The sequence below is a fragment of the Oncorhynchus kisutch genome, linkage group LG28 (assembly GCF_002021735.2).
Source record: "Oncorhynchus kisutch isolate 150728-3 linkage group LG28, Okis_V2, whole genome shotgun sequence".
In the NCBI taxonomy this organism is placed as follows: Eukaryota; Metazoa; Chordata; class Actinopteri; order Salmoniformes; family Salmonidae; genus Oncorhynchus; species Oncorhynchus kisutch.
This window is the reverse complement of record NC_034201.2, coordinates 18,643,854-18,660,218: the sequence shown is the minus strand read 5'-3', so window position 1 is coordinate 18,660,218 and position 16,365 is coordinate 18,643,854. Positions and strand designations below refer to the sequence as shown.

Here is a 16,365-nt window from a genome sequence, read left to right as displayed (position 1 = left end):
CAATGAGTCCAATCAGTCCTCCATGACAACAAAATCATAAACAACAGAGTAGGGCTAGCTAATAAGTCCTTAGTTTTGGGGTCATGCTCAGGTAAAAATTTTTTGCTAATCTATACTTCCATATTTCCAAGTCCTATTCTTGAAGGTCAAGGGGTATAACATTTATTGGAATGACTGGAATTCTGATAGACTTTGGTTTTTAATGTAAAGATATAATTTAATTGTATGTAGTAGAAAACGATGGGTTAGAAGAAGCCACATAACCAACCCATAAAGTACATTTTAACATCCATATATGGCCAGCTATGTAAACTTTAACATTGATTTATCCTGCAATAGATGTATTTCAATTGGTAACATAAATGTATTGTCTGATTGTTGGAGTGTGTCCCTGGCTATCTATAAAGTCAAGAAAACAAGAAAATCGTTTGGTTTACTTCAAATAAGGAATTTGAAATGATTTATACTTTTACTTTTAATACTTAAGTATATTTTTGCAGTTACATGTACTTTTGATACTTAAGTATATTTAAAACTAAGTGTTTTTAGACTTTTAGACTGAAGTAATATTTTACTGGGTGACCTTCATTCTTACTTGAGTCACTTTACGGTGCGGAAAAGCGTCATACTGCTTTTGCCTATTGATTTGCTGAGATGACGCACCAGGAAATATTCCCGACCAATGCGCCGATTAGATCAAGATTCTTGGGCGGAGCGTTGCACGTTTTATGTCTAAGTAACCATGTTTATTTCTAATTTAAAACCAGCCAAAGTTCATATTTTTGAAGAACTGTCTGCTGAAGTGTGAGTGAAATTTGCCCAGACATGGATACTGTATCAGACTCGATGCTTGTGAGGGGATTGGTGTTCATAGGTGGCTTCACAGTGCTGTATTACATGCTCAAATGGTCCTGGATTTGCTGGTGTGGATTCAGAGTGTATGTGCTGTCAAAAGTTTGGCAAACTGATTTAAAGGCATATGGACAATGGGCAGGTAAGGTAGGCTACATGTTATGTAAAGGAAGCTATTTTTACAGTAGACTTATATTTGTTTATTTATGAAAATAAATGCATTCTCTTCTTAGTCATAGTGATGGCTATTTTACATGATTCTTTAGACATTCTCTACAAGATAAAAACAAATTACTACAGTAGACTGAGGGTGGGTTAAACCAACATGGATTAACTCTTAAACTGGGTTAAATCAAGGTGTATCTATTAATATTGTTGCACCAAATGTTAAACCTGGTTTTAAATTAATCCTAGTTAAATTACATCATCCCTCTAATCTACGTTTAGTTTTCACTTTAAACCTAGATGAATTGTAAGCCTGTTGCTAAATGAATTTTAAAATTATATACATTTAGATTGGAGATTAATTCTAAACTGCCACTTGAGGTGGTTTAACTGATTAAATGACAGCATGTCTACTGCGGAGAGACCAAAACGAGTTCATCAGAGAATAATTAGAGACCTGTTGAGTTTTCTGATAATTAACTCATTAGTAGGCTATTTACGTGCCCATTTTGTACAACAATTGAATTGGGGTTTATGATACGCCCAGCCTTGGTACGAATGATGATGTTATGCAACATGCTGTAACGGGCCTGACAACGGTAACATTGTAGTGAAGTAGTGTTAACGTTAGTTTTAACATGCATTATAGGCATTGCTATTTAACAGTTATTTATGCTTACTAAATATTGGTGGGTCAAGTTGTCCGTCGTCATCATAGGGGTTATGGAGAGGGGCAAACTGCTGAGCAATCATCTCGCATATCTTCTGGGAGAGAGGATCAATTCCATTGGACGGAGGCCCCCCTCCGGTCTGAAATAGCCCCCGCCTCTCCTCTGCCGCATCCTTTTTGGCTTTCGCCTTTAATTGTTTTCCAGCACGCTTTCATCCAATTTGGGTCCCTCTTCTCTTTAATCCGTGCCGATCCATTACATTTGTCGCATAAAATGGTCCAGGCGTCTTCCTTCTTTTTGACAGTCGTGTTGTCTGTCTTTATATCCTCCAGTATGTTCCTAAATTCCTCCATCAGCTCCGACAATAGGCGGTTAGCGGACAAATAATAAATGGGTCATTAACGTTAAGTAATTACAATAATAAATAATACAAAAAAACAAAACCTAGATTAATTTAAACCATGTTGGTGCAACCCACCCGGAGTGTATCATGTTTCCCCTGTGCACCTTACCCTAGCCCTGTTCAATGGAAGACTGAGAGAGGCAGGTCACATTCCACTTTACAGCTCACTATTTTGTCCTGTGCACAAGATGATATCTGCTGTTAGGTGGAACAGGATTTGTGTGGGCACGGGTCCACTTCAGTCTCATTTGGAAACTTAACTTTCCTGTTGGTTATTGCAGCACATCTTTTTAAATTTATGGCAGCAGTTGGAGAAAAGTTTTTGCCAGTGCTTGAGGCCACTATAAAACAATTTTACAAGTATCTGATGACAAAGGATAGTATGCTTCCACCGAGCAGACCAGGATAGCAGCATTCCTGCCAGCATTGTGAAAGAAAGGAAGAGAGAGAGATCCTTAAATGTTCCTCCATCCTGCAGTCATACCCAATGTCCGACCTGACCTCTCTCAGAGACATCTCACTGCAGAGGATAAGGAGACACAACAATAGTAGTAATATGTAATTATGGAAGTCTGCGGACTAACTAATTCTGGCCATGATCTCCTTTCTACAGTTGTCACAGGGGCTACCGCAGGGATTGGCAAAGCTTACGCAAATGAGGTGAGTCTTTACTGATTCTCGCCTGTGTACAGACGAGATTGAAGCATGCATAAGCATGTAATTCAAGTGCTTTGTAAAATGAGTGTTTACTCACGTAACAGTTGCCTTTCTTCCTGGACACTACAGTTGGCCAGAAGAGGTCTGGACATTGTACTGGTCAGCCGGTCAAAAGATAAACTCCACATTGTCGCCAAGGAGATTGGTGAGTGAAGGGCTGAGATGGAAAAACATAACTAAATGAAGAGTTGAGGTACAAAAGATCAATATGCAAATGTGATTGTCCCTTTATATGAAATTGTACGTCAATATGTTTGTTCCAGAGAGCCAACATGGACGCCAGACCCAGATCATCCAGACAGACTTCACAGAGGGCCATGACATCTACCCTGCTATAGCTGAGGCACTACGGGACCTGGACATAGGCATCCTGGGTAGGGAACCTATGGCAATGATATATAGGAGGAAGAGAACAAGGAGTCAAAAAGGGGACGACAATCAGGAAATGAGAAAGGAACTAAAGCTAGTCTGCAATTAAATGTAGAATGTGCTCTTATTACCATCAACATACAGTGCCTTCAGAAAGTATTCATACCCCCACATTGTGTTGTGTTACAGCCTGAATTCAAAATTGATTTGAAAAAAACACAATACCCCATTATGACAAAGTGAAAACATGTTTTTAGACATGTTTGCAAATGTATTGAAAATAAAATACAGAAATATCTCATTTACATAAGTATTCACACCCCTGAGTCAATACATGTTAGAATCACCATTGGCAGTGATTATAACAGTTAGTTTTTCTGGGTAAAGTCTCTAAGAGCTTTGCACACCTGGATTGTAAAATATTTGCACATTATTATTTTTTAAATTCTTCAAGCTCTGTCAAGTTGATTGTTGATTATTGCTAGACAGCCATTTAAGTCTTGCCATAGATTTTCAAGCTGATTTAAGTCAAAACCGTAACTAGACCACTCAGGAATATTCAATGTCGTCTTGGTAAACAACTCCAGTGTATATTTGTCCTTGTGTTTGAGGTTATTGTCCTGCTGAAAGGTGAATTTGTCTCCCAGTGTCTGTTGGAAAGCAGACTGAACCAGGTTTGCCAATGATAAGCATACCCATAACATGATGCAGCCACCATGATGCTTGAAAATATGAATAGTGGTACTGAGTGTTGTGTTATGTTGGATTTACCCCAAACAACACTTTGTATTCAGGACAAAAAGTTCATTTCTTTGCCACTGGTTTTGCAGTTTTATTTTAGTGCCTTATTGCAAACAGGATGCATGCTTTGTAATATTTTTATTCTGTACAGGCTTCCTTCTTTTCACTCTCATTTAGGTTAGTAATTGTGGAAAAAGTACAATGTTTGTAACGGTTCTCTTTTGGTGAAGGAGAGTCGGACCAAAATGCGGCGTGTAGATTGCGATCCATGTTTAATCAACAAACGTAAAACACGAATCAATACACAACAAATGTGGAAACTTAACGAAAACCGAAACAGCCCTATCTGGTGAAAACACAGAGACAGGAACAATCACCCACAAACACACAGTGAAACTCAGGCTACCTAAATATGGTTCCCAATCAGAGACAATGACTAACACCTGCCTCTGATTGAGAACCATATCAGGCCAGACATAGAAATAGACAAACTAGACAATGAAACATAGAATGCCCACTCAGCTCACACCCTGACCAACCAAAACATAGAAATATACAAAGTAAACTATGGTCAGGGTGTGACAGTTATGCAGACTGACAGCTCTGGCTACTCCATGCAGACTGACAGCTCTGGCTGCTCCATGCAGACTCACATCTCTGGCTGCTCCATGCAGACTGACATCTCTGGCTGCTCCATGCAGACTGACAGCTCTGGCTGCTCCATGCAGACTGACAGCTCTGGCTGCTCCATGCAGACTGACAGCTCTGGCTGCTCCATGCAGGCTGGCAGCTCTGGCTGCTCCATGCAGGCTGGCAGCTCTGGCTGCGCTAAACAGGCAGGAGACTCCGGCAACGCTGTAGAGGCGGAAGGCTCTGGCAGCGCTAAACAGGCGGGAGTCTCCGGCAGCGCAGGAGAGGAGAAAGGCTCTGGTAGCGCTGAACAGGCGGGAGACTCCGACAGCGCAGGAGAGGAGGAAGGCTCTGGCAGCGCTGGAGAGGCGAGGCGCACGGTAGGCCTGATGCGTGGTGCTGGCACTGGTGGTACTGGACCGAGAACACGCACAGGAAGCCTGGTGCAGGGAGCTGCTACCGGAGGGCTGGGGTGTGGAGGTGGCACTGGATAGACCGGACGTGCAGGCGCACTGGAGCTCTTGAGCACCGAGCCTGCCCAACCTTACCCGGTTGAATGCTCTCGGTCGCCCTGCCAGTGCGGGGAGGTGGAATAGCCCGCACTGGGCTATGCAGGCGAACCGGAGACACCGAGCGCAAGGCTGGTGCCATGTAAGCCGGCCCAAGGAGACGCACTGGGGACCAGATGCGTAGAGCCGGCTTCATGGCATTTGGCTCGACGCTCAATCTAGCCCGGCCGATATGCGGAGCTGGAATATACCGGGCTATGCACCGCACTGGAGACACCGTGCGCACCACAGCATAACACGGTGCCTGCCCGGTCTCTCTAGCCCCCCGGTAAGCACAGGGAGTTTGCGCAGGTCTCCTACCTGCATAGCCATACTCCCTGTGAGCCCCCCCCCCCCCCAAGACATTTTTGGGGCTGACTCTCAGGCTTCCATCCGCGTCGCAGTGCTGCCTACTCATACCAGCGCTTCTCCGCTTTCACCGCCTCCAGTTCTTCCTTGGGACGGCGATATTCTCCAGGCTGAGCCCAGGGTCCTTCACCGCCCAGTTCGTCCTCCCATGTCCATAAATCCTTATGTTTCTCCTGCTGTTGCTGTTGCCTGTTACCACGCCACTTGGTCCTGTTGTGGTGGGTGATTCTGTAACGGTTCTCTTTTGGTGAAGGAGAGTCGGACCAAAATGCGGCGTGTAGATTGCGATCCATGTTTAATCAACAAACGTAAAACACGAATCAATACAAAAAACAACAAATGTGGGAACGTAACGAAAACCGAAACAGCCCTATCTGGTGAAAACACAGAGACAGGAACAATCACCTACAAACACATAGTGAAACCCAGGCTACCTAAATATGGTTCCCAATCAGAGACAATGACTAACACCTGCTTCTGATTGAGAACCATATCAGGCCAGACATAGAAATAGACAAACTAGACAATGAAACATAGAATGCCCACTCAGCTCACACCCTGACCAACCAAAACATAGAAATATACAAAGTAAACTATGGTCAGGGTGTGACAATGTTGTTGATCCATCCTCAGTTTTCTCCTATCACAGCTCCTTAAACTCTGTAACTTGTTTTAAAGTCACCATTGGCCTCATAGTGAAATCTCTGAGCTGTTTCCTTTGTCTCCAGCAACCAAGTTAGGAAGGACGCCTGTATCTTTGTAGTGACTGGGTGTATTGATACACCATCTAAAGTGTAATTAATAACTTCACCATCCTCTAAGGGATATTCAGTGTCTGCTTTTTTTGTTTAAATATCACCCATCTACCAATAGGTGCCCTTCTTTGCGAGTCATTATGAAAAGCTCCCTGGTCTTTGTGGTTGAACCTGTTGTTCTAAATTCACTGCTCAACTGAGGGACCTTACAGATAATTGTATTTGTGGGGTATAGCGATGAGGTATTCATTCAAAATCATGTTAAACACTATTATTTCACACAGAGCCCGTGCAACTTATTATGACTTGTTAAGCACATTCTTACTCCTGAACTTATTTAGGCTTGTCATTACAAAGGGGTTGAATACTTATTGACTTGAGACATTTCAGATTTTCATTTTTAATGGATTTGTAAACATTTCTAAAAACATAATTCCACTTTGACGTTATGGGGTATTATGTGTAGGCCAGTGACAACACATCTCAATTAAATCCATTTTAAATTCAGGCTGTAACACAACAAAAAAATGAAAAATCAAGGGGTGTGAATACTTTCTCAAGGCACTGTAGCTTTTCTCTCTTTCAATGGATGTTAGTAGTGAAATGTAATAATCAATTACATAAAAAATATATTCTGACACTCCTCATTTACAGTTAACAATGTAGGCATGAACTATTCTGACAAGTTGGTACATTTCCTGGACATTCCCAACCCTGAGCAGGTAGGATTCACACACACCCCCACTCACATTAATGGTCTATGTATACAGTTGAAGTCGGAAGTTTACATACACTTGGGTTGGAGTCATTAAAACTAGTTTTTCAACCACTCCACAAATTTCTTGTTAACAAACTATAGTTTTGGCAAGTCGGTTAGGGAGATCTACTTGTGCAGGATGCAAGTAAACTTTCCAACAATTGTTTACCTACAGATTATTTCACATACAATTCACTGTATCACAATTCCAGTGGGTCAGAAGTTTACATACACTAAGTTGACTGTACCTTTCAACAGCTTGGAAAATTCCAGAAAATTATGTCATGGCTTTAGAAGCTTCTGATAGACTAATTGACATAATTTGAGTCAATTGGAGGTGTACCTGTGGATGTATTTCAAGGCCTACCTTCAAACTCAGTGCCTCTTTGCTTGACATCATGGGAAATGAAAATAAATCAGCCAAGACCTCATAAAAAAAATTGTAGATCCCACAAGTCTGGTTCATCATTGGGAGCAATTTCCAAATGCCTGAAGGTACCACGTTCATCTGTACAAACAATAGTACGCAAGTATAAACACCATGGGACCATGCAGCTGTCATACCGCTCAGGAAGGAGATGCGTTCTGTCTCCTAGAGATGAACGTACTTTGGTGCGAAAAGTGCAAATCAATCCCAGAACAACAGCAAAGGACCTTGTGAAGATGCTGGAGGAAACAGGTACAAAAGTATCTATATCCACAATAAAACGAGTCCTATATCTACATAACCTGAAAGGCCTCTCAGCAAGGAAGAAGCCACTGCTCCAAAACCGTCATAAAAAAGCCAGACTACGGTTTGCAACTGCACATGGGGACAAAGATCGTACTTTTTGGAGAAATATCCTCTGGTCTGATGGAAAAGAAATAGAACTGTTTGGCCATAATGACCATTGTTATGTTTGGAGGAAAAAGGAGGGATGCTTGCAAGCCGAAGATCATCATTCCAACCGTGAAGCATGGTGGTGGCAGCATCATGTTGTGGGGGTGCTTTGCTGCAAGAGGGACTGGTGCACTTCACAAACTAGATGGCATCATGAGGGGGAAAATTATGTGGATATATTGAAGCAACATCTCAAGACATCAGTCAGGAAGTTAAAGCTTGGTCGCAAATGGGTCTTCCAAATGGACAATGACGCCAAGCATACTTCCGAAGTTGTGGTAAAATGGCTTAAGGACAACAACGTCAAGGTATTGGAATGGCCATCACAAAGCCCTGACCTCAAACCTGACTCAGTTACACCAGCTCTGTCAGGAGGAATAGGCTAAAATTCACCCAACTTAAGGTGGGAAGCTTGTGGAAGGCTACCTGAAACCTTTGACCCAAGTTAAACAATTTGTAAACTTCTGACCCACTGGGAATGTGATGAAAGAAATAAAAGCTTAAATAAATAATTCTCTACTATTATTCTGACATTTCACATTCTTAAAATAAAGTGGTGATCCAGACTGATCTAAGACGGAATTTTATGTTAGGAAAACGGAGTTTAAATGTTTTTGGCTAAGGTGTATATAAGCTTCCGACTGCAACTGTATATATCATGTTTTGGGTGCCATTTTGATTCTAACAAGGCAATAATGTACTATGGTTGGATTTATAGCTTCAGTTAATAGTTGAGTTAATTTGTGTTTTCATTCCTCCCTAACACAGAGAACCACCCAGGTGATCAACTGTAACATCCTCTCTGTCACCCAGGTGAGATGATCTGTCAGGACTTATAGACTCCCTCTGTGGAGTTCTATGCATGGTGACACGATCGTTTGTAGAAACGGACCAAGGCGCAGCGAATGTTGAGTTTAATTTATTAATAGTGAAACTTAGCAAAAGCAATTAACAATAAACTAATAACGAAACGTGACGACAACGGAGTGCGGACATACAACTACCCATAATCAATATCCCACAACCCACAGGTGGAAAAAAGGCTTCCTAAATATGATCCCCAATTACAGACAATTATTACCAGCTGCCGCTAATTGGGAATCATACAAAATCCCCAACATAGAAAAACAAAACTAGAACCCCACATGGAAATAATAACCTAGACTAACCCCCCAGTCACGCCCTGACCTACTCCACCATAGAAAATACGGACTCTCTATGGTCTGGACGTGACAGTACCCCCCCCCCCCCCCCCTCCCAAAGGTGCGGACTCTGGCTGCAAAACCTGAAACCAAAAGGGAGAGTTAGGGGGGTGTCTAGTGTCGGTGGCGGCTCTGGTACAGGACGAAGAACCCTCTCATCCCGCGGATCCGCCAGCATTGGAGGGGGCTCTGGTGCGGTACGAAGAACTCGCTCATCCCACGGATCCGCCAGCATTGGTGGCGGCTCTGGTGCGGGCCAAAGAACCCGCTCATCCTGCGGATCCAGCCATGGACCCAGGCTGAACACTGTGCCTGGACTGGTCCAAGATGCCTAGGAAGGCTCCTGCCATGGAGCGGGACTGGACACCGGTCCTTGCCTGGACATCGGTGCAGAGGAAGACTCCTGCCATGGAGCGGGACTGGACGCCGTGTTTGGAAGCTCCTGACCGTTGACCCTCGTCGAAGGTTCCGGACCATTGACCGTCACCGGGGAATCCGGGCCAAGGTCCGTTGCCGGAGGTTCCGGCCCCTGGACCGTCTCAAGAGGTTCCGGGCAGTGGACCGTCGTTGGAGGTTCCGGGCTGTGGACCGTCGTTGGAGGTTCCGGACTGTGGACCGTCGTTGGAGGTTCCGTACTGGGAACCGTCGCCGGAAGCTCTGGACTGAGAACCGTCGCCGGAAGTTCTGGACTGGGAACCGTCACCGGAAGCTCTGGACTGGGAACCGTCGCTGGAAGCTCTGGACTGGGAACCGTTGCCAGAAGCTCTGGACTGGGAACTGTCGCCGGAAGCTCTGGACTGGGGATCGTCGCAGAAAGCCTGGTGCGTGGGGCTGGCACTGGTGGCACCGGACTGGTGACACGCACCTCAGGGCGAGAGCGAGGAGCAGGCACAGGACGTACCGGACTGGGGAGACGCACTGGAGGCCTGATGCGTGGGGCCGGTACAGCTGGCACCGGACAGGTGACACGCACCTCAGGGCGAGCGCAAGGAGCAGGCACAGGACGTACTGGACTGTGGAGGCGCACTGGAGACCTGGCGCGTAGAGCCGGCACAAAATGTACCGGAACGATGACACACTTCGCATGGCGAGTGCGAGGAGCAGGCACAGGACGTACCGGACTGGGGAGGCGCACTGGAGGCCTGATGCGTGGGACTGGCACAGATTGCACCAGACTGGTAACACGCTCCTCCAAACGTCTGCGTTGCCGCATACTCCTCGCCAACTCCATTCTCTGGTATGCCTCCTCGCATTGTTCCATTGACTCCCAGGCGGTCTCTGGCACTCTCCCTGGGTCGACCGACCACCTCTCCACCTCCTCCCATGTTGTCACTGGTTCACACCTCGGCTCCGCCCACCACCCCATGTGCCACCCCCAAAAAAATTTCAGGCAGTCTTTTTGGCCTTTCCTTGTGGCCGACAATCCCTGCCTCATCGCTGTTCTCCCTTCTCTCCTTGCGTCCTCTGTGACTCCTGCCAAGGAAGGATCTCCAGTCCTTCCATTATTTCCTCCCAGGTCCAACTTATTTTCCCCATTGTAGCACGCTGCTTTGTCCTGGTGTGGTGGGATAATCTGACACGATCGTTTGTAGAAACGGACCAAGGCGCAGCGAATGTTGAGTTCCACATCATTTATTAATAGTGAAACTTAGCAAAAACAATCAACTATAAACTAATAATGAAACATGACGAAAATGGAGTTCTGACATAAAACTACCCATAAACAATATCCCACAACCCACAGGTGGAAAAAAGGCTACCTAAATATGATCCCCAATTAGAGACAACGATTACCAGCTGCCTCTAATTGGGAATCATACAAAATCACCAACATATAAAAACTAAACTAGAACCCCACATAGAAACAATAACCTAGACTAACCCCCCAGTCACGCCCTGACCTACTCCACCATAGAAAATAAGGACTCTCTATGGTCAGGACGTGACACATGGTCCATGTCTTGGTTTATGTTTCTAAACTAGTGTCTGGTTCATACAAAGTCATAGCTTTTATTATTTGGTCATTATGTGAAAAATATAATGCTAACATTTAGGAGATTAACATTGGTGTTGTTGAACATGATGATCATGATGCGGATGATGATGGTGATGGGGGTGAAAGAGGATTCTGGTGATTATGGAGATGTTGGTGATGGTACTGATGGCGTTATCATTCCTCAGATGACCAGACTGGTTCTCCCACGCATGGTTTCAAGGTACATATGCATCATGGTGATGTCAATGAAACGTGAATCTTATTAATGATTTCAATCTATGGAATTGTCCCTTTATTTACCTGTCCTGTCTTTCCCAGAGGGAACGGTCTGATCATCAACATGTCTTCAGAGGCAGGTGCTCAACCACAACCCATGCTGTCTCTCTACTCCGCCACCAAGGTGCCACTCCCTTTCACTTAACTTTTTCTCACTCAAGCATACACAATGTATCACACACATACACAATGTATCACACACATACACAATGTATCACACACATACACAATGTATCACACACATACACAATGTATCACACACATACACGCTCAACCTCATGTACATACACTGAACAAAAATATAAACGCTACATGCAACACTTTTACTGAGTTACAGTTCATATAAGGATATCAAATAAATTCATTAGGCTCTAATTTATGAATTTCACATGACTTGGCAGGGGTGCAGCCATCGGTGGGCCTGGGAGGGCATAGGCCTACCCACTGGGGAGCCAGGCCCAGCCAGTCAGAATGAGTTTTTCCCCACAAAAGGACTTTATTACAGACAGAAATACTCCTTAATTAAAAACCCCTCACCCCTCCAACGATCACGCAAGTGAAGAAACTGAATGTGGAGGTCCTGGACTGGCGTGGTTACACGTGGTCTGCGGTTGTGAGGCCGGTTGGACATACTGCCAAATTCTCTAGATCGACTTTTGAGGCGGCTTATGGTAGAGAAATGTTGTGGAATATTCTAATCAAGTGAGAGAGACTTTGTCAGTTTTTCAAACAATCATCTTTATTAATATCGATTAATTATTGCAATAATGAGGCTGGTCGACCCAACACCTTGAGTGTTGGACTGAGAGTCTAACCTTTACAAAAAATGCTGTTTCTTATATAGCTGACACTAAGAATGCTGGTTATAGCTGACACTAAGAATGCTGGTTATAGCTGACACTAAGAAGGCTTGTTATAGCTGACACTAAGAATGCTGGTTATAGCTGACACTAAAAATGCTGGTTATAGCTGACACTAAGAATGCTGGTTATAGCTGTCACTAAAAATGCTGGTTATAGCTGACACTAAGAATGCTGGTTATAGCTGACACTAAGAATGCTGGTTATAGCTGACACTAAGAACGCTGGTTATAGCTGACACTAAGAACGCTGGTTCCACACCTCCCATGCAGATTGGGGGCACCATAAGACATCTTGGGTTCATCTGGTTATCTGCACCTGATATTTGTTCTACTCCTCCAAGTTATCTCTATCTCAAGTCACACACACCACATCTTATCTATGGAATGCAGGCTGTCAGCCCAGAGACATATGTCTCACATGCACCACTAATCATATAATGGAATGTGGCTGTTTAGTTTTCATCACCAATCAATTGTCAGCTCAAGCTATCTCTAGTAAAACCCATGTCCTCGACACCCAGACTAGCTGCAGGAAGCTAGAGTAACCATGAAAACACAGCATTAGTAGGACAGAAATGTCTTACTGTTGTTAAGTATATATTGTTAACTATTAAAATCAAACAAATCAGGTGAATACGTAATTCCTCTCACGGAAATTAACACTCAATTCTCTGGCAACAGCTTTGGTGGACATTTCTGCATTTAGCATGCCAATTGCACACTGCCTCAAAACTTGAGACATCTGTGGCATTGTGTTGTGTCACAAAACTGCACATTTTAGAGTGGCCTTTTATTGGCCCAGGCACAAGGTGCACCTGTGTAATGATCATGCTGTTTAATTAGCTTCCTGATATGCCACACCTGTCAGGTGGATGGAAAATCTTGGCAAAGGAGAAATGCTCACTAACAGGGATGTAAACTAATTTGTGCACAGAATTTGAGAGTAATAAGCATTTTGTGCGTATGGAAAATGTCTGTGATCTTTTATTTGAGCTCATGAACCATGGGACCAACACTTTACATGTTGCGATTATATTTTTGTTCAGTGTATATACAGTTGAAGTCAGAAGTTTACATACACTTAGGTTGGAGTCATTAAAACTTGTTTTTCAACCACTCCACAAATGTCTTGTTAATTATTAATTATTAATTGTTATTATTAATTATTTTACTAATAATTCACTGTATCACAATTCCAGTGGGTCAGAAGTTTACACTTTAAACAGCTTGGAAAATTCCAGAAAATGATGTCATGGCTTTTTTAGAAGCTTCTGATAGGCTAATTGACATAATTTGAGTCAATTGGAGGTGTACCTGTGGATGTATTTCAAGGCCTACCTTCAAACTCAGTACCTCTTTGATTGACATCATGGGAAAATCAAAAGAAATCAGCCAAGATGTCAGAAAAGAAATTGTAGACCTCCACAAGTCTGGTTCATCCTTGGGAGCAATTTCCAAACGCCTGAAGGTACCACATTCATCTGTACAAACAATAGTACGCAAGTATAAACACCATGGGACCACGCAGCCGTCATACCGCTCAGGAAGGAGACGTGTTCTGTCTCCTAGAGATGAACCTACTTTGGTGTGAAAAGTGCAAATCAATCCCAGAACAACAGCAGCAAAGGACCTTGTGAAGATGCTGGAGGAAACAGGTACAAAAATATCTATATCCACAGTAAAACGAGTCCTATATCGACAACCTGAAAGGCCGCTCAGCAAGGAAGAAGCCACTGCTCCAAAAACCGCCATAAAAAAGCCATACTACGGTTTGCAACTGCACATGGGGACAAAGATTGTACTTTTTACAGAAATGTCCTCTGGTCTGATGAAACAAAAATAGAACTGTTTAGCCATAATGACCATTGTTATGTTTAGAGGAAAAAGGGGGAGGCTTGCAAGCCAAAGAACACCATCCCAAACGTGAAGTACGGGGGTGGCAGCATCATGTTATGGGGGTGCTTTGCTGCAGGAGGAACTGGTGCACTTCACAAAATAGATGGCTTCACGAGGCAGAAAATTATGTGGATATCTTGAAGCAACATCTCAAGACATTAGTCAGGAAGTTGAAGCTTGGTCGCAAATGCGTCTTCCAAATGGACAATGACGCCAAGCATACTTCCGAAGTTGTGGCAAAATGGCTTGAGGACAACAACGTCAAGGTATTGGAGTGGCCATCACAAAGCCCTGACCTCATCCGATAGAAAATTTGTGGGCAGAACTGAAAAAGTGTGTGTGAGCAAGGATGCCTACAAACCTGACTCAGTTACACCAGCTCTGTCAGGAAGAATGGGCCAAAATTCACCCAACTTATTGTGGGAAGCTTGTGGAAGGCTACCTGAAATGTTTGACCCAAGTTAAACAATTTAAAGGCAATGTTACCAAATACTAATTGGGTGTATGCAAATTTCTGACCCACTAGGATGAAAGAAATAAAAGCTGAAATAATCAATCTCTCTACTATTATTCTGACATTTCACATTCTTAAGATAAAGTGGTGATCCTAACTGACCTAAGACAGGGAATTTTTCCTATGATTAAATGTCAGGAATTGTGAAACTGAGTTTAAATGTATTTGGCTAAGATGTATATAAACGTCCGACTTCAACTGTATATGCCATTCAGCAGATGCTTTTGTCCAAAGCGACTTACAGTCCTGCATGCATACATTTTACATGGTCCGGGAATCAAACCCACTATCCTGGTGTTGTCAGTGACATGCTCGATAACAGCTACAGAGGATCAATGTTATCCATTCTTTTCTTGGCAGATTTTTGTGACATATTTTTCCAGATCTCTGAATTCAGAATACAAGTCACAGGGAATAACAGTTCAGGTAAAATACTTTAAGAATTTTGTATCACATGCACTCCTGTTACAGTATCCTTCCTTGCATCTTTGTGTTTCTTCCAATCGCTTGTGCTTTCTTAATTTCCGCTCCTTTAGTGTGTGGCTCCCTTTATGGTGTCCACTAACATGACCCACAACTTGCCCCCCAACCTGTTGTTGAAGAGTGCCAGTGCTTTTGCCCGTGAAGCTCTGAACACAGTGGGTCACTCTAGCTACACCAGCGGCTGTGTCTCTCACGCTCTTCAAGTAGGAACTCCTCTTATCCACTAAAATATTCAAAACAAACTACTCTATAATGTTTTTGTTACCTTAGCCTAAAATGAGCCATGCAGAATATACTATTGGACTATTTTATGTGATTGTAAATATCTCGGTCTCTCTTTGCCATCTCACAGAACATTGCTCTGTCCATTTTCTTCCCTGATTGGCTACGCCTTTCATCCTACTGTGTGAAGCAGACAGAGAAATTTGCACAGAGCATGGAGAAGAAAATTGATGAAATGACAGAACTTTCTGCAAGCAAAGAGGACTAAGGAGTGCAAAGGAGGTTGCTACTGAAACGTTTGTGGTGCTTTAGAGGTCATATTGGAAATTGATATGAGAAGTTTTACTTCATATGTAGAGAACTAATTGATCAATGTTACTGTTTTTACATTGACTGCCATTGAACGGTATTGGTTATAGGAAAGAGATTGTGTAATGTTGATGTGATGGAAACAAGCTGACCCCAAATCCATCATGAACTATATAGCCTGAGTGCAGCAGAGTATGATCTGTGGGAGACTCTCAAACAGGCTTCTATAGTACATATATTAGCTATATACTTATTAGGGATATAGACTACAACACTAAGTGAATGGTGGAACATATGCATGTTCTGGTTGATTTGGACATTTAACAACAATTTTTGGTATCAACCGTCACATTTTTATGATCTCGATTTTCTTAAAAATAAATAGAAAAACAATTACTTTTGTTGATTTTATTGCCTTTTGCCAACCCATTCACAAATGACTGTCAAATTGTTGTTACTGAGTAACATATGTGTAAAGGAAACAGTATGTTATAAAAACACATGTTTAATGTAATTATTTTGGTTTTTGACATTTTCTATTGAGTCATTTGCTTGGACAGAGTCCTTATTAACTCACAAGCAACCTGTCTGGCACTCACTGATCAGTCCACAGACTCTAGAGAACAGTCTGTGTGGCACAACCTGAGAACAGTACATGGATTCTGAGCAGAGTCAGAAATATACAGTAACTTCATAGGACTGTAAAGAGGAAACTATTTCTGCTTAAGCACAAACATCCCAGGGTCTT

At 43.1% G+C, this 16,365-nt stretch overlaps 1 protein-coding gene across 2 annotated transcripts; it reads left to right on the top strand.

Moving 5' to 3' along the window:
- Nucleotides 1-683: 683 nt before the first annotated feature.
- Nucleotides 684-16,013, top strand: LOC109873312 (very-long-chain 3-oxoacyl-CoA reductase). 2 transcript variants are annotated; one of them, XM_031808484.1, is made up of 11 exons: nucleotides 684-994; nucleotides 2,705-2,751; nucleotides 2,878-2,953; nucleotides 3,072-3,182; nucleotides 6,875-6,942; nucleotides 8,626-8,670; nucleotides 11,241-11,275; nucleotides 11,374-11,455; nucleotides 14,964-15,029; nucleotides 15,140-15,289; nucleotides 15,439-16,013. In XM_031808484.1, exons 1-11 carry the CDS (start codon nucleotides 826-828, stop codon nucleotides 15,574-15,576), a joined length of 987 nt encoding a protein of 328 aa, XP_031664344.1. In that variant the 5' UTR covers nucleotides 684-825; the 3' UTR covers nucleotides 15,577-16,013. The 2 variants fall into 2 exon arrangements, with proteins under 2 accessions (XP_031664344.1, XP_031664345.1); XM_031808485.1 differs by having other exon boundaries at nucleotides 693-994; nucleotides 15,502-16,013.
- The last annotated feature ends 352 nt before the right edge of the window (nucleotides 16,014-16,365 follow it).

Bases quoted from the DNA above. Each gene is read 5' to 3' on its own strand.
- LOC109873312 (XM_031808484.1), top strand. From the start codon at position 826: ATGGATACTGTATCAGACTCGATGCTTGTGAGGGGATTGGTGTTCATA. The intron at 995-2,704 runs GTAAGGTAGGCT...TCCTTTCTACAG, and splicing joins GGCATATGGACAATGGGCAG to TTGTCACAGGGGCTACCGCA. The intron at 15,290-15,438 runs GTAGGAACTCCT...GCCATCTCACAG, and splicing joins GTGTCTCTCACGCTCTTCAA to AACATTGCTCTGTCCATTTT.